Consider the following 18,630-nt stretch of genomic DNA (forward strand, 5'->3'; position numbering starts at 1 on the left):
TGAAAAACCTCGTGACGTCACATGATATTAAAACCTCGCGGGTGAGGCAGCTGCACTTTTCTGAGTCAGGCGCTGCAGCTGCTCTTCTCCAGCTGCAGAATCTCCTCTGTGAGGACACTCTGTCCTGATAGGTTTTAAGTTTTGCCATAAACCAATGGGAAAGCAGGAAAGAATAGACCAATCAGAAAGCAGGTTACAATAGACCAATGGGAAAGCAGTATAGAACAGACCAATGGAAAAGCAGGATAGAAAAGACCAATCAGAAAGCAGGATAGAATAGACCAATCACAAAGCAGGATAAAATGGCCCAGAAAATCGACCAGAAAATATGCACAGCTGCTTTGTGGTTTGTATTTTAAGCATATACGTGTAAACCTCAATATTTCAGACTGATGAGCTGACACTGTTTATTCACCGAAATATGTTGCTCTCTAAAAATGTACAGACCAGACGCAGTTTACATCAGTGTTGGACACATTAAAATTAAATCTAAGTACGTTTAATAGAAACAACCTTTTTTTTTTTTTTACAGCTTTCTTGCTGGATGTAAAACTAGTGTGTCTGTGTCCAGATGTAAAACCTGAGCTGTAGAAGGAGCAGATCAATACATTAGGAGAAATAACTACAGGTGATAACTCCCCTGAATGTCTTAGAATAAAAACAAACCACGTCATGCGTATCGGTGAAACTTTAAACCTATCAGGATAAAGTAGTGTCGTCACAGAGGAGGTTCTCCGCCGTTGCAGCCGGAGGAGAACACCTGCAGCCGCCTGGCTTCTGCGAGGTTTTAATATCATTCGATATCAAATGCACCCAAGGTGTCCGACTTGACGGCAGATTTTTAATACTCAACCATCAAGTCAGACGAAGTCAGCCGCAGTTGAAGTCGAGCACCCATTGTCTTCAGGTGCAGGCAGACTGACACTGCAGTAATACACTTGTTTGGTCACTAGGGTGCAGTGGAAACGTGTTTTACAGCATTAACATCTTACCACTTTTTAAGTTTGATGGGCTTGTTAGTAAACCACTTTCATGTTAAAGTCCTGTAAATACTGACCAACTTAAACATTTGTCTGTGTGTCTTCTCAGTAAGTTTTACTTAAACAAGTGACCTTTCTGACCACATAGGGATACACAAACATCAATATGATGGCAAATTTTTCTTGTAAGGAACTTAAAAAGAGCAAAATACACAAAATCATGCATAAGAATCATTTGAGCAGGAAGCAGTATGTGAGACTGGTAGAGTTCATAGTGTAATAGTAGAGTCGAGGACAGGTAGAGATAATGCCAAACAATCACTTCCTGTTTCATTTTGGAATCCTCCACCTTTAGTGCCCACATTGTGCTTTATTTCTTGGTTTTGTTTAGTTTCCCGCCAGTTTTTTGTACCCACCTTTGTCTTGTTTTTCAATCAAGGCCTGGTCACCTCACAGTTACTTGATCATTATGTTCACAAGTACCTGTTTTCTGGTCTTTATCTACTTGTTAGTGTTCCTGGATGTTGCTTATTTTTTGGATTCTGCTCCAGCCTGCATCAGCTGTTTTTGTTGGACTGCTGTATTTCTTGTGAACCAGCCTTTTTGTAAGTAGAGCTCACTTTTGCTTTGACTACCAGCCTCAGTGTCATGCCTTTGGGTCCTCCTCTCCCTTCTTTTGAACCCAACAGATAAGGCACACGAATCACAATTTTTTTTTTTATAATTTATATATTAATATATAGAATTTAATCAAAACAATATTTATTTTGTGCTTCCACCGGGACAAGTATCATACATATTGTTAAATTGTATTGAAGTTGTGTAGACATGAAATCCAAAGGGGCCAACCATGTGAAAAATGCCAGACTAATATACAGAACATGTTCATCAATCCGCTTTAAGAAACAATATACAGAGATATTCTGATAAAGAGTAATATTCAAAATATCTTGATTGACAAGTACATAAAAAGATACATTCCTTTCTTTATTTGCTTTTATTTCACAGAAAACATACCAGACAAAAAAAAAGGAACTGCTTACAAGCAACTTAAAGTTGATCACAAATGAAAAAGGTGAGGTGAAGTCTTATTGCCCATAAAGATGGGTTTTTACTGGCTTTCTAGAGACTTCTCCTTGTTATAAATGACAAATGAGCTGTTACAGCGCAGAGACGACACACTCTTATGATAATATTGCTCTCTCCCGCCAAATGAGCTAATTTTGAAAGAAACACCTGTTAGAAACAGAGGACGACTTTCAGAGATGTAGGCTGTGCTGCTCGGTTATTGGCAGAGTCTTATTATGCCACTGATGGTCATTTATTTATCTCTTAGTGGCACCTTTTTTTTTTTTACATTGTTACTCCTTACATGTAAAGCAGCAGCAGCTTACAAAATGGAAAGACTGAGATTATTTACACGAATGGCTTCATGCAGTAATAAGAAAAGGGCAGAAAGACTTGAAGAGAAATCAGGACAGAGAGGTGGTGTGTATGTGTGGGAGAGTTGAGGAAAGGTTAACTAAAGCATGGAGAGGTTACAGATTGTGGTCATACAATCCTGCTTCTCTTCACAATGTGTTTTGGCCAAATTGTAAACGCTCCCGAATAACCTGAAAATGCTTCAGCATGGTCACAGTTTGCTCCTAACCAGACGGTAAGACAGTTACAGCAAAACTCAGACGAATGAAACATTTCACCAAAATATGTGACGGGACGCCGCTGACCACAGAACATTCAATAGACACACAAAGAAGATTTAAAAAAAAAAAAAAAAAAAAAAAAAATACCACAAACACATCTCAGCAATACTCAGGTGTGTGTGTGTGTGTGTGTGTGTGTGTGTGTGTGTGTGTCCAAAAGGTGTCCGGTACAATCATAAACAACATTCATTGAGATTTTTGTTGTTGCTGTTGTTGTTGGTCTCGGTCAAAGACTGATCGACACATTCAGAGAGACACATTCAGAGAGACACATTCAGAGACACATTCAGAGAGACACATTCTTAATAAACATACAGAACATACAATCAGAGCGAGATAAACATTCTTTTCATGCAGTTCAGTGGAAGCATCTGAAACATGACTCGTCTGTAATCTGAAGTTCTCTTTTGTCTCCGCCCCCCCACCGCTCTCTCGATTTCTCTCTTATTTACAGACATTCAGCATTATTTGAGGCCTCTATAGTACAAGGTAGATTCTTAACTTGAGGTGCGTGAGCGCTTACGTGATGACACTGCATGCAAGTGACTTCTTTACAATGAAGTGTCCCACCTTTGCTGAGGATATAACACAGTGAATTGTAAGAGCGGGTATTACAAAACATACTGTTGGACTGCTGAATTAATTTTTTTCTACTAATCACGAGTTAAGTGGTTATACAGGAAAACGTATTGGAATACTGTACAACCAAAATAAAGCTTGTGTTGATCTTTGGTCTCCCAAAATCCAGTTTAGGCATCTTGACACTTAAAAATTTAGATGATTGGTTTCTAAAAAAAAGCCCTCTGTAAATTGAAATGCAGACATCGTAGGTAAGGGCTGTTCAGGTAGGCTCTGTTGCTGCTCTAACCTGTGATACAGTGATCTAGAAACACTTAAAGGGATTTGTTGAATTTAAATATTGTGGGACAGGCAGGTTAAATAATGTATTTAAGGGATTTTTTTTTCAGATTTTTTTTTATGAAGCACCAGAAACATCTATTAAAGGGAACCTATTATGCTCTTTTAGTAGTTTCTGTCCTATAGATCATGTTACAATGTCAGATGTTCATATCAAACATAGCCATAGTTTCAAATAAGGATGTGAAAGTAATTCCTTTTGAGAAAAAAGCTCAGGGTTCAAACTACTCTGGAGTTCGCACGATCTGACATCATCTCCGATTTTTGTTTTATGTGGTCATCTGCTGGAGAAGTTAGCCAATCAGAGGGCAGTGGGCCCCGAGGGAGGAAAGGTCTTAGAGACAGGAGCTGAAATGGCTCGTTTCTGACAGAATAAATAGAGGGCCTGATTAAAGGGCCATTATCTGATGAATTTGAACTGTGTCATAGCAAAGGTATCCTAGTGAAGGTCCAGAATAAAAATGTAAAAACCTTGAAATTAGCAAAATAGGTCAACTTTAATGCTTGTGTGCAGCATGATGCGGATATTAGCATAGCTTAGCCTGGCCTATCTTAACTTGATTCCTGGATGTTTATATAAATAAAGTAGCAGCAGCTCCTTTCACTTGAGGGGAAATAAACTTTTAAAAAGATACTCTACTCAAAGTCTTTTGGTTATGAAACTCTTAACCCCTCTTATGCTTAAAAAAAAAAATGGCTGAAATAAGGTGTGGTTGCTACTTTACAAATATGGTTGCAGCTAAAACATAGCTACTTCTGTTGAGTAGACATTAGCTGAGAAACACAGTTCAATTTAGGGTAAACATGCAGCGGATGTGTGCACGCAAACTCTCACAAAAAAAAATGTCTAGGTAAAAAAGAAGAAGAAGAAGAAGAAGAAAGATGTGGAGTCCTAAGCAGTGGCCTCTGAACCCTGTTGTCTTGGTCATCATACCAAAATGTCCTGAAGGCAAACACGGAGATCTGCAGAACATGGCTATGGATGAGACGGCAAGAGGAAGCATGGGCCGAGAGGAGAGAGAAAGAGAGGTAGTAGTGGCTTCTCAAACCTTCTTCTTCTTCACACCTGTCTCCTCCTCCTCCCTTGCATCAGGAAATGTTTCATGGAGAGTCTGATCCACAGATTCCTACGACTGGTTTCCCTCTCTTTCGTGGGTTGTTGGCATCCCATCACTTCTTGGACTCATGAGCTCATTTCCAGACGTGTGCTGTCATGTGTGACGAGCTTGGTGTTGTTGAACCTCCCATTTGTTGACTGCTGTATCCCATCATGCTGTTGCTGTTGTACAGATTCATGCCGGTCATCTGAAAGGCACAAAACACACTTTGTTAGGAGCGGCACATGGTCCTTGTATGGTCCGAAAACAACCAGAAACACACACCTGGGCAATGTTCCACTGTAGCTGCTGGGTCTGCTGCACTCCATAAACCTGCTGGTGGGGTAACGTGGTCAGACCTCCAACCTGCTGCTGTCCCACCATCCCACTCTGCTGCTGGCTCATGATGCCGTTCTGCTGCTGTACCATCATTCCACTTTGTGGCTGTCCCATCATGCCCTGGGTCATCCCTGTCATGTAGGGTGATGCCACAGCGCCGCCAGACTGGGTCATAACGCCCTGAGCACCCATTAGGCCGTTCTGCTGTCCCATCATGCAGTTCTGTTGAACTCCAATCATGCTGTTTTGCTGAACCCCCGTCATGCCGCCCTGTTGCTGTCCCATCATGGACATCTGTGAGATCATCATGGCGCCTCCCATTCCACCCGCCTGGGCTAAAGAATGGTATGAACCGTACGGGTGCGTCGGGTATCCCATTTGGTTCATGTACAAGCCTGCAGAAAACAATCACGGATACCGTTCTGGCAGTTGGTAACCGATAATGATGATGAGACTGTCAACATGTAAATATCCTTCAACAACATCTGAGGGTAATCTGTCTTGTTCTCACCGTGTGTCACCATACTGCTGGCGTGCACTGAGGGGGTGGAGGCATATAGCGAGAGAATAGAATCCTTGGACAGTTTCTTCACGGTGCCCTCCTCTGCTTTGGGTTTCGGATCCAAGAACAAGCTGAGGTTCTCAGGCACTGAGGCAGTCACTCTGCTTTGAAGCATGGAGCTGGAGACAGGCTGGAGGATGGCAGGCGGCATGGACACACACACACACACACACACGCACACGCACACACACACACACACACACACACACACACACACACACACACACACACAAGGCAAAGAGAAAAGGCTGTCAGAACGCAGGCAATTAAAAACAGCTACAGAGGCAGATTTTATCGACCTTTATTACAAAGCAGACAGTAAACAGTATGTACAGTGTGTTATCCAGTACCGTGGTTTTTGTAGCGGAAGCGGAGGAGGGGGCTGGGAGGGAGCTGAAGAGATCCAGAGCAGAGTGTGCCAGAGCTGGATGAGACACCACTGGGCTCTCATTACTGTCTGGAACACATCCTCTACCATTAGACACTGCTGGGCTTGGAGCAGGCGCATCTAATAGAGAGTAGATGGAAGCATGATTATGATAATGACTGTTTCAGGTACAACCCATCTGCTTTATCTAATTGAACCTCAAATTCAATAGATGCTTGGTATGCTTGTTTGCCTTTATAGGATGCAGACAAGCAGCACAAAAGTACTTCTAAGTTGAGACAACAGTTCCCTGTTGTTTAATTTTTGGACTCATGAAGCATTTCTCACATTGTAATGCAAACTAAAGCCATTTTATACCGCTGCAGCTAAGCTAAACAATAGACCACTTGATGTACTTGTTAACAACGCATCACAAAGTTTTTAGCATTTTACTGTTAATGAATGTTCGTCCATGTGTATATGTGCGTGAGAGTAAAATACCTAGTCCAAGCAAGTCTGTTACCGACTGGGAATCTGTCTTCGGGCTGATGTCTTTTTTCTGTCACAACAGAGAAAATCAATGCAAGTAATGCAAGACGTCTGCACTAACAAATGAGCGTGAGTCCAGAAACTGTTTTTCTCCAAATTCCCTGGAGGTGAAATGACTTTTCCACTCTTTTCCCAACAGCGAAGTTACTCTCAGTTTTCCTCTGACTCATGACTTGAAGAAGCAGTTCAGGTCACCTTCGTCTCACTGACTGACACTTCCTCTCCTGCACTCATTTAATCTGCATGAGAGTATCATCTAAACAATAAGCAAATGGCAATCTCCCAAAGTGACATTTTAGGATAAAACTACCTTTATGTTTGTCCCCTGAGCTGCAGTGAAATGATATTCAGGGGCATGTTAAACTGATTGTAACTTTGGAAGATATCAAATAGATTTGTTTGAGTTGAATGTTTGATGCTTCACGTAAACTTTTAAATATATTTCATGCAGGTGGTGTATTTACCCCCCCAGGTTTTGAGATATCTATCTCTTTTATAGTTGCTATCACTGTGGTAAAATGGATGTCAATGTAATTTTTAACATGTCTTTCCAGAACCAGAGTCACTTCTTAATCCTTTGAAAAATACAAATTAATTCAAATTCCCTTCAGTCATTTTATTAACGATCGAGGCAGAAATACAAAAACTGGACAAACAAAAACCCAAACTATCTGCTGTTGGAAGTCAAACATATAGACAATAGGCCTTTATCAACAAGACATTTGGACAAGTCACATCAGGAAATGCCGAGGTGTAGTTACTTCAATTTCAAGGTCTCGCCATCACGGCTTATTGGGACATTTGAAAAGAATGGAGCCACCAATAATGCCATTAATGTCACAGGGTATCCCACATTGATATCATGTAGACTTGTTTGTGTTTCATCTTGTGGAATTTGTCCACGAACAAAGCAATTGTATAAAATCACGATTATTCACTTAAGTATTGCATTACAATGATGTGAACACATACAGCGGAGGACTCTTTCCTCAATCAAAATGCTGTTTTGTGTTTTATGTTGCCTTATTGTTGCCCACCTACCCAAGTGTTTTTCCAGCTCTGTTGCTATGAGGTTGTTGAAATACACACCCAACCCTTCTGATGTATGTACAATTGTACATATGCATAAAATACAAGTGATGGCACAAAAAGATATGTGGCTCTTTTCCAATAAAAGAATCTGAACACAGCCATTTAACATCCTGCCATTACGTCTTAATGGTAAAAAAAACAAAAAACCGTTTGAAATGACCCCGGCCTAATAGCACATGATTGATTTCTCAACTTTAAAACAGACCAGTTCTGTAGGTATAATTTTTCTCTGAGTAAATGCACAACTCAAAAACATTTCTAGCTCAGTATCTATCAATCTATCTATCTATGTTTAGCATTTAAGGAAAAGCTGAAGTCAGTTCCATTATATTAATGCTCTGATACAGCCAGTATGAACAAGAAATAATGTACTTACCAATTTCATTTTCTCAAATACAACAGGCTCCTTGGGTATGTTGTCGCAACTCTTTTCTTTCTGTATGGAGGAAACGGATAGTTTTGTTTGAACATGTAGACATCCAAGGGTGAATGCCGACTCTCAAAGGTCGAGATAAGACCAAAAAAAAGTCTCCCCCAGTGTTGTTTCCTGCTTGAGACACAAGCGCAAACCTTTTTTTTTTTTTTTATCTGCGTGTGTTTGTGGACTCACCCTGAGCATCTGGATGTCAATGACCTTATCTATGTACTTCTTCTTGTCATACTTGTCCCTGATGAAGATCTCTGCAGACTGGTCTGTCTCGGGGCGCTGGAAGCACTCGGGTAAAAAAGCCTCGTAGAGACGTTTGGCCTTGGCATTTCCCATCTCTTGAACACGCTGGGGACAGCGAAACAAAACAAGTCACATTGTTAGGGAGTGTGACAATAGAAAAAAAAAATTGTCTAAGGCACTGCTGCATTTCCAGTGATGGAAATAGGAAATTTGAAATCTTATTGTGAAGGATAAGAAAAAGAGAAATGAAAAGTGCTGACTGCAGAAATGTCATCACACTGAGGCACATAATGCTGACTTTCTTGCCTATCAGACCCAGACAAGACGAGCTGCATACTAATGTGAAAGTGAATACTCAGTAGAGGGAGAGCCTCAACTTTATGTGAACATACAAGTATTAATATTATGCCGAAATCCCACAAGGACTTGATAAATGTGTTTCGCAATATTACTACAAATTAGTTTTTTTTCCCCCTATCTGGTTAACAGCTGCTCTGACATTACATTTTGTGTTATGATGCTGTTGGTGTAATATGAATATGCTATTTGCACAAGAAATGGCTGTAGTGAGCAGTAAACTTATGATTTATTTTTTTTTATCTGAGAGAAATCTGATTTAAATTTCAATGTACTTTTCCATTACAAGATTGTTTTTAGTAAAGGAATCGTTTGGCATTTTGCTAAATATGATTATGTACTTTCTTGTTGAGAGTCAGATGAGATGATCAATACCAGTCTTAGATATGAGTGTGGTATTGATTTTTCTCATCCAACTCTCAGGAAGAAGGCAAACACGAGTTTTTCTTAACATGTCAAACTATTCCAATAATAACTAAAAATACAAACTACTACCTCCCTTTAGCTGCTGTTGCTTGGTGACACTTTTTGGAGTTGGACCTTGAAGGATTTAGGTTTGATGTTGTAAATTTAAGTACTCTCACCTGGACCTGCTCCTGTGTCCACTGATCCAGGTTGACGGACTTGACCTTGGAGATGTGGACCCCCAGGTTTCGATGGATCCCAGCACAGCGGATACAAATGAAGATGCCTAAATTCCAGGACGCCCATCTTGGACCTGTGAGAGAGGGAGAGGGAGAGGGGGAGAGGGAGAGAGGGAGAGAGGGAGAGGGAGAGGGAAATGGAGAAGGAGAGGGAGAGGGAGAGAGAGAGAGAGAACGTGTTAGATATTTAGAGGTAAGAGTCTTCACAGAGCGGCCAATGAAAGAAGCTGATGAGTCAATCTCTAGGTATAACACAGGGGTAAATTGAGTGGGAGAGAGGACTAGGTGAGGAGGCTAAAGAATGATGAGAAAAACTCTGATGAATTTTAGTGCAATTATAGAGAGACAAGCCTGAAACCTCAATTATGAGTTTGAATTCAGCCGGGAACACATCTAATCCTGTGTAAGTCATGCGGTGTCCTGACACATAATAAGATCTAGAGTTAGCCTACATAACTGAGACTGAGAGGAGAGAGGGGGAGTACAAAGTCACACAAACACTCACACACACACACACACACACACACACACACACACACACACACACACACACACACACACACACACACACTCAGAGCCTGGATACCTGCAGGGATGATTACTCATTTGGTCATAAGCCTATGTGTGGGAGCAATGCTATCTGAGCAGGCCATTTTGGTACATCTTCCTGCTTTAGACTTTTGTGTAGCCATGTTCAATCTTCATACTGTGTTTGCTATCATAGTGTTGTGTGTGTGTCTGTGAATCTCCCTTCTATTTGCAGTCGTCAAGATCATTGCCTGAGCAGGCAACTCTGAGCAGGGGGGCAAATAAAAACAACACTGACAGGCTATTTTTCTGCTCAAATTACGCAACCGTCCTCTTCAGAGAATACAGTCAGCTTCAAAGAGAATACTTGTGCTTCTCTCTCCGTCTCTCTCCTCCTCCTCCTCCTTCTCTTGCCTCCATCTCTTCATGCTCCCCCACCCTTGCTCACTCGTGCTCGCCAAATCGCACTGTCTCAGTCTCCACCTCCCCACTCATCTCCGTAGTGAGTCTCTGCTCGCAGCCTTGCTACAAGTTGATGCACTGTGGCCTCTGCGCCACTAGGTGGAAAAGTAGCTTTTGATTTGGATTTGTCTCTTCAGCTGGAGTCATGGGGCGGCCTTTAAGAAAAAGCCATTCTGTGCAAATGAAAAGGGGAAGGGGAGTATCAGAAGAGAAAACATGCAAAACCGTCCACGGTTTCCGCGGCAGCTGCGGAACAACTATGTCTGGGCTCAGAGTCAAAGAATAGCCTCTTGTCTTGGCTGCATCCTGAACTGTGCATGCGAAACAAAAGTGTGTTCGCATTGTTTAAGAGGCGATCACTGGGCTGGGTGTGTCTGCTTTTCTCAATTTGTGGGTTCCATTTTTAAACTGGAAAATGGGACAGACACAAACAAACAACAACAACAACAACAACATTAAAAAAAACAAAAAAAAAAACAGAGCAAACCAGTAAACACAAACTGAGGGTCACCAGACAGACAGAGTACGCCCATCATCCTGACCGTCTAGCTACAGCATTAGCTGTCATTGCTGGCTAATAATAGTAGAATTACTCTGCAAAGCCTGCTTAACTGCTGTAAACACTGGCACTGACACACAGAGAGAGAGGGGGGGAGGGGGGGGTGGACTGTCAATTGTGTGGAACTCCCTGAACACCTGAATTAGTTTGTCCCCCATCGTCCTTATTTGAAAGCTCCCCCCTATGATCTGTTCGCCATTTCTTATCTTTCTAATTCACCACCGCTGACTCCCTCCTCTTCTCCCTTGTCGGTCCATATCTCTCTCACGCAGCTCCGTTTCGCCCACTTGCGCCTGCTAATGCCTTTTTTTTTTGTTTTTTCTTTCTCCGCCTATACCTCTTTTTTTTTTTTTTTTTAGCCATGCGAGGAACATGGCTGAAGGCATTGCAATGTTTATCTATTGGGCTTCTGTTTTGACTGATGCATCTAAAGCCTGGGTAAAAAAAAAAAAAAAAAAAACAGGTGATCATGGTGCCCAGAGGATAAAGCCTTTTTTTTTTCTTTTTTTTTTTTTTTTTGTTGAACTCCTGACTTTTTCCTTTGTCGCAACTATGAGGTTGATAAATATACTCTTACCAGCTGAAAAGCCTCTACAACAATTGGATGAATTGCCAAGAAATTTGTACACAAAATTCCTCCTCAGGATTAACCGTAATAACTTTGACTGTTTAACTTTAATCACCAGGTCAAATGTCCGTTTTTCCAATATTTTTGTTTAAAACATTCAGAACGTATGACAAAACAACCTGCTTTGTACTTTGAGCTTAGCGTTAATGAGTAAATGTTTGTGCACGCTAACACGCTAAACTGGTAAACATGACTAAAAATCAGCAGTATGGCGTTGTAGCGGTGAGAATGTTCGCATTTTACGCCACATCACTGCCATGGAGCTTCACTGAGCTGATGGCATGGCTATAGAGTCTTATTTCCATGCACCGCTGTGTATATTCGTCTCTGTGAACCGTGTGTGTGTGTTCCCCGTGTCGGCCTATTCTGCTTGAGGCAGGGCATTATGAACGTGCGGAGACCTGGAGCTCCGGTGTGTGTGTGTGTGTGTGTGTGTGTGTGTGTGTGTGTGTGTGTGTGTGTGTGTGTGTGTGTGTGTGTGTGTGTGTGTGTGTGTGAACCACGGAAGTAGAAAGAGGACAGAGATGAAGGTTGGGAGATTTTACAGACAATCACGCATGTACACTGCATCGCAGCAGCCTCTTTGGTTCCAATCAACGCAGTAAGAACACATGCAGTACAGCATGTCTGTTCAGCAACAGTGCACACCTCCAGGTACTTTGGACAGATATAGTAGGAAGAGAGTAGGAGGAAGACACATCTAAAAAAAAAAATAAAAAAAAAAAAAGGAAGAAAAGATTGAACAAACACTCTCTATATATCTGTTTCTGTCAGGGTTGGCACTGCAGTGTACATTTCTTCACTGTTAAGTGAGAGTGGCAAAATAAACTTTTTGGATTAAAGAACAAATGCCAACACCAGTTTGAGGTATAATTAAATTCTCCAAGTCTGAATAATAAATCTGTCTTGTTCTAGTTTTTATAGGGCGAAGTATCTTAAAGCAGAGGGTTTGCGTAAACAGTTGATGAATCACTCTGGCTTAAAAAAAAATAACTGGTTGTCAAACATGCAGGCTGAAGCTCATTAAGGGTGACGGAGGCCGGATGGAAGTCAAAAACACGAGCAGTAGTTTTTTTTTTTATAGTCTACAAATGGACTTTAGCTGTTTGATGACCTGCTGGGATGTACGGGGTGGGGGTGTGACGATCAGCGAGGACAAACGGAGATCTACGATCAACTTCTGTGCAATTTAAACACACACTTTTATTATTATTTAAACACTGATGAGCACAGTTACCGGCTACTTATATTCTTTACCCCCTCATCCCCTACGCCCACTGACTCTCTCACACAAACACACACACACACACACTGCATGAGCAGGTACATATGGCTCATTAGCCTATATCCCACAAGGATAAATAGCGCTCTCTGCGTGCACCCAGTTAATCCCACAGAGCCTCAGTCATCAGTGGATCCTCCGCCCTGCTCCGCCACCACACAAACACACACTCGTGTGCGCACACACACACACACACACACACACACACACACACACACACACACACACACACACACACACACACACACACACACACACACACACACACACTTGTCCCGTCCTCTAGCCCCCTAGCACCTAAACCAATCCAGCAACCCTCGAGCCACTCAGTGATCTATTCCCAGTCAGAGTGAAGCAGATGGACCCCTATCGATAATTTACTAATACTCGCCCACCATCTGTGTGACCATGCAAGTGTCACGACTGGTGATGCTGCAGGTGAGTCACTGAGGTTGAAGAGGATTATATCCAAAGATGAGCAAGACACTTCATCACTTTAAATTTAGAATCTCCTCAAAACTGATTTTTAGTCCTGCTTTATATTTCATTTGATCTTATTGTTCTTTGTAATTATTAATACTCTAGGAAAAATATTGTCTCTGCAATGTTCGAGTGCATCCTTGTAATGAATATTTGCTATATTGCATGGAGCCATCCCTACATAAAACAATAAATTAAACACTTTCTACAGTACCGTATATGAACTCATCCTAAGACCCTATGTTTTACTTGAGAGCGACTGCTATTGAAACAAAAAGATTGACAACATAATAGTGACAATACACTATACCCTGAAATAACGGTTACCTTTCCGAATACGAGTAGTTTAAACTCTGTGGTCATTTTCAGATGGAAGTACTCGCTGTCTTTAGGCTGTTCCTGGTACTTTGTTTGTTTCCTGTGCTGGCAATTTCCAGTTAAAAGGCACAGCAGACCGATGTTTGACCTTATCACACTTTTTGTGTGTTTTTCTATTATACAAGGCTAGATTACAAACTAGGCCGGCCAGGCAACTCTGGGGCTCCCAGCAGCTAGGCCCCACTGCTCCCTTTTGACACGCTTAAAGCACTTACACCCAATCACCTTCTTGTTTCAATGGAAATCCCTGCCAGCTTGGTAACAGAGCTCATGGTGATGGTGGTGGAGAGGGAAGGCATGACATCGCCAGGTGATATCTCCACGGCAACTGGGGCCCAGTGTGTGTATAAACACAAGTACAATGGAGACAATAAAGGTGTGGTTTTATGCAAACTCACACACACACACACACACACACACACACACACACACACACACACACACACACTCTCTCTCTCTCTCTCTCTCTCTTAGACACACAGCCCCTTGAGACTGAAGCCAGAGGTGGAAGGGATGACTATATTATGCACCTGCCTCACCCTCTCTCTCCCCCATCTCTTCATTATTTCCCAGCAGTATAGAGGATTTACAGTAGATGCGTCACTTTGTGAGGAAGTGATAAAACAAACATACAAAACACAGGAAACGACAGGAAAGTTAGGAAGCACAGGAAGTAAACTGCAGTAAAAAAACAAACAAACAGAGATACAGTTTCATTTCTGCAGTATCTACGCAGTAAGACCAGATAGAGATGGTCTGATAGCAGTGTTTTAGTGTTTTCACGTGCTGGTGCAAACATGTTCTTGGCTCCATGCTGCACAACACTTCCACTTCGATCACCCCGAGGGAGGAAGGTGATAAACACACAGCAATCTATGTCAACGCAAACAAGATCAGGCCAAACCTTCTCACAAGCCATATGGCCGAAAACCTGACTTGACAGCGGGAAGGGGAGGGCGAAACATTTGCTTGAGATGTGCACGTGTGTGTGTGTGTGTGTGTGTGTGTGTGTGTGTGTGTGTGTGTGTGTGTGTGTGTGTGTGTGTGTGTGCGCCAGTGTGTGGTTGGGAGTGTGTGAAAATGTGCTACACAGCAAAAAGGTAAAATACCTCTCTTCAAGAATCCACCTAGATTGTAGTCAGTTTATTCATTAGCAAAGATTCGGGGGGGGGGGGGGGGGGGGGGGGGGGGGACTGAGAGCGACATGTGCCCTCTGAATCGGCATTGATCCATTAAACATGGTGACATAATAAACGTAGAAAAGACATGTTTTGGATTGTAGTAACAAACTAATAAATGAGGCAGGGAAAATGTCATTTTTATGAAGTTCAACTTAAAGCTGGAGAATCCTCCTTTTATGTGTGTGCTTGCGCGCTATTTTCTCCCTCAACCTCTAATCTCATCTGTAGTCTAATTAGACCAGTCTGCTGCCCATCCAAACCAGTCACGCTAATAAAAAAACAACAACATGCAGACATGCTTGATGACCACTAGTTTGAGTGTGTCAGATGGGACAAGTATCAAATTGAAGAGGGTTGAGCGGAGCAGCAATCAAACTTATGTAACTGATTTAAATGCCTTTTCTCTCTATATATGTCTCTGTAAGATCAACTCTGTCACGAACACAAAAACAATGTCTTCTTATTTATCCTCTTTGTGCTTTTGAGGACTGCAGACAATTCTAAGAAGAGTGATGTCTTTAGAGCCTTTTTTTTAAAAAAGGACTTCTCTACAGTCAAAGGTGTATTTGCCTGAAGTCTAACATCTGCATCAGTTCTATTTATATCTTATTAAAAACAGAAACAAAACTTGTATTGTGAAACCAAGCATTCGCTGTGTCCTGGTAATGTTTTAATCCAACCAACACATTAAAGTCACACATCATCCTTATCAAAGTAAAGTACTAACTTTGTCACTGTGCATGAACTGTGTTTGTGTAAAACCAGATTTAATGTTGAACTTTTTTTCAAATGGAGAAGTTGTTTTTTGGTGTGTTTCAACAGAAAAATGAAGCAAGAAAACAGAAAAATGTGTACTGAGCAAATGTGTGGTGAATTTACATAACACTTGTTATTTTATATCGTTGCGTGTTCAAAGAAAAAAAACAATTCTCTCTATTGTACATATCCACTTTGACAGTTGTTGTCTTTTTCAGCAGCCACCTGAGCCACTTAGTAATTCTTATGAAATATTTGTGATGACTCAGCACCCCAGAATATTTTTACCTGCATTTGACAGTTGAATGTGATGTAGACGTGTAGACGCTGTGTTGTAAATGAACAGAGGGGCTAGAGGCAGACAGAGAGTGAGGATGTTAAATGAGACAACGCGAGGAGAGCGACGGCCTTCATTCAAATGAACAAGCACAAACTGAGTGGGAGCCCTGAGACTGTTTGCTCACAGAGGTCAAAACACTGTCTGTCTGCAGCACCGCTCTACATGTTTGTATAAAACATTACATGTGTTTCCTCCTGTCATGACACAGCCTTGAACATTAATCCAGACAACAGCTAACATAGTTTATTGATTTCCTCCTTCTGTCATGAAGCTGGGGTTTACTTGCCAGCAAAGAAATACAGATTAAAAGAGGATTTTGAGGCTTAGTAGACTCAGTATTTCACTGCTGCTGTTTACTTGCCACCTTTATACAGTGTCTACCACCTATTGCATCTTGCTTCCTGTTAGGTATGAAAAGTGCTCATTCATATCATTCATGACGTTTATTGAGAATTGTCCCCCCCGTTTGACAGAGTGCAGTGATTTATGCGTATGCGAGGCGTTCACTTGAGAATTTACGGTGACTGGCATGCAGCTGCACCGCATTTCTCCGATAAGGTATGATGTCATAAAGCCAATCTCATCAATCTCAACACCAAGGTACATCAGTGTGTATGTTTATAAGCTGGACCACTATTCATAGTGGTATCATAAATTCTATAGGTCTCATAGCACCAAAAAGTATTTCAAATTTCCTACCAAAACCCAAACAGCTTTCATAAAAAAAAAAAAAATTAAAAAAAAAAGCATAAAGGAGATGTAACACCTCTTTAATAAACACAGGATGGGACAGCTTTATCAACTTAATGACAGTTCAACCAAAAACAAAATGAAGATACATTTTTGGAGACTCTGCTTATTGATTTGTTCTCCAACTCAGTGTACTTGGGACCAAAAGAGCAATGTTTACCCACCGGTGTGGCAAAACGGTTTCAGCAAATAGCTGATGACACAGTTTGAGGCCTCTTTGAGGCTCCACACAAACTGGCTGGAGGGTCACGAGACACACAAAAACACATACACCCAGTGATTATTGTCCATTGTACATAAAATAAACCCTTTTAAGACAATAAATACAGGATACTATACCAAAAACAATGAAAAAAAAAACATACCAAAAGCTTCAACCAGCTCACTAAATAACTGTATAAGTAATCACTGAGAATAACAGCCTTACAATGTGTCTTTTAATTCAAGATCACTGTCCTGCCTTTTAGGTCTCCCTGTCTGCACTCAGTCAGCAGGAACAATCTGTCCAGGGCGACTCAAAGTCAGCACAGGTGTCTCCCTGTCCATCTCTCTGTCTGCTTACTCCTCCAGGCTTCATTATAGGCATCGGCGAAACTAAAAGATCTTGCAGGGGCCCTAATAGTTAAGAGTAATTTTTTTTTTTTTTTTTTTTTTTTTACTGATGATCACATTTTCTCACTTTCATCCCGTGATGTAGTTCTCACGAAACCCTTGTTAGATCCCCTCATTAAATCTTTATCCAGTGGCTACCATTATGAATATGTTGTTACTTGAGGTGGCTTGGCATGATGTAACTCCATGCCAAGCTCCAGCATTGTGAGAATGTGGCCCCGTGTCTTGCACCATAGTACAACGCAATTGGTCGAGGGGTGATGAATGCAATGCCGCATTTTCCAGCGTAGTAAAGGATCAAGAGGGTCGATCCATGCGCTGGAAACCCGCCGGCGTGACCAGGGTGAGACGGGGGGGGGGGAACATGACTCTGACAGTCTACCTACCTTTCGATTCGCAGTCAGCGCAGAATTTGTTCTCTTCCAGCGCCAGTAAAGAGTTGAGGACAGCCTGGTATCTGTCAACGTCTTTCACAGATTTGCCCGACATCATTGCGCTGGTCCACCTCCTCCACGGCCCCTACAGCGCGTGCCGGCTATTGTCAAACAGTCCCCCTTTAACTTCACAAAATGAAAGCAGTGCGAGCAGAGGCGACGCGCTCCGTTCCTCTTCCTCCTCCTCCTCCTCCTCGATGTGGAGCACGGCGAGTTGGTGTCACCACGATGGGATGATTGCCTGTCGGCCAACCAGCATGCGGGTTGTTGGAGGTGCAAATACCCCAATCAGGACGCAAGGCGGAGGAAAACACCATGTGATTTCTTCTAGGATTCAAAATGTGATGTCGACTTTGGAGCACATCTGTAACCTATCACTGACTGGTACAGTCCTCCCGCTCCTCTCTCTATCTCTCTCTCTCTCTCTGTTAGTCACTCACTCGCTTTCACACACACACACGCACACACGCACACGCACACACACACACACACACACACACACACACACACACACACACAGAGAGAGAGACTACACACTGTACGATGTAACTAGTTGTTATTAAAATAGAGCTGTCTGTGTGTATGTGGTCGCTACAGTTAAGAGCATTTTTGTTGTTGTTGTTGTTGTTGTTGTTGTTGTTGTTTTGTTAAATCCACATTTCCATCTTTATTATAAAGAAATGTAAATTGGTTCGGCTTCTTTTCTTGTAAACATATTACCTATGCTGCCATCCTGTGGGCAATTATAAGACGACATTTGAGTGACTGGTTCTCTGTTCCCCTCCGGGACGCAGGAGGGCGTTACGACTACATTTTATGGAGCCGATGAAAGCGAGACAGCTGACTGAAGAGCTGCGTCGTTCATTTCCCAAACAATTTAGGAAACACGAGGCTCTTGCATTCAAAATAAAATGCGAAACGTGTTTTCCCCCCCGTAAAAGCTGTTTGTGCAAAGCTGTAAT

The 18,630-nt window shown here is 41.9% G+C and overlaps 1 protein-coding gene across 1 annotated transcript; it reads right to left on the minus strand.

Annotated features, from left to right (window-relative positions):
- Positions 1 to 1,860: 1,860 nt before the first annotated feature.
- On the minus strand, positions 1,861 to 18,090 carry smap2 (small ArfGAP2). The gene is made up of 9 exons (XM_069176316.1): positions 17,621 to 18,090; positions 9,219 to 9,352; positions 8,218 to 8,382; positions 7,984 to 8,043; positions 6,468 to 6,525; positions 5,950 to 6,107; positions 5,549 to 5,729; positions 4,984 to 5,432; positions 1,861 to 4,906 (listed from the first exon to the last, which is right to left on the minus strand). The coding sequence occupies exons 1-9, from the start codon at positions 17,724 to 17,726 to the stop codon at positions 4,793 to 4,795; spliced, it is 1,425 nt and encodes a 474-aa protein (XP_069032417.1). The 5' UTR covers positions 17,727 to 18,090; the 3' UTR covers positions 1,861 to 4,792.
- Positions 18,091 to 18,630: the final 540 nt, after the last annotated feature.

Source organism: Embiotoca jacksoni, unplaced genomic scaffold (genome assembly GCF_022577435.1).
Source record: "Embiotoca jacksoni isolate LCO1_2020_lvr unplaced genomic scaffold, fEmbJac1.0.p SCAF_7, whole genome shotgun sequence".
NCBI lineage: Eukaryota > Metazoa > Chordata > Actinopteri > Embiotocidae > Embiotoca > Embiotoca jacksoni.

Bases quoted from the DNA above. Each gene is read 5' to 3' on its own strand.
- smap2 (XM_069176316.1), bottom strand. From the start codon at position 17,726: ATGATGTCGGGCAAATCTGTGAAAGACGTTGACAGATACCAGGCTGTC. The intron at 8,383-9,218 runs GTGAGAGTACTT...CGCTGTCCCCAG, and splicing joins GGACACAGGAGCAGGTCCAG to CGTGTTCAAGAGATGGGAAA. The intron at 5,730-5,949 runs GTACTGGATAAC...GCCATCCTCCAG, and splicing joins CTTCCGCTACAAAAACCACG to CCTGTCTCCAGCTCCATGCT.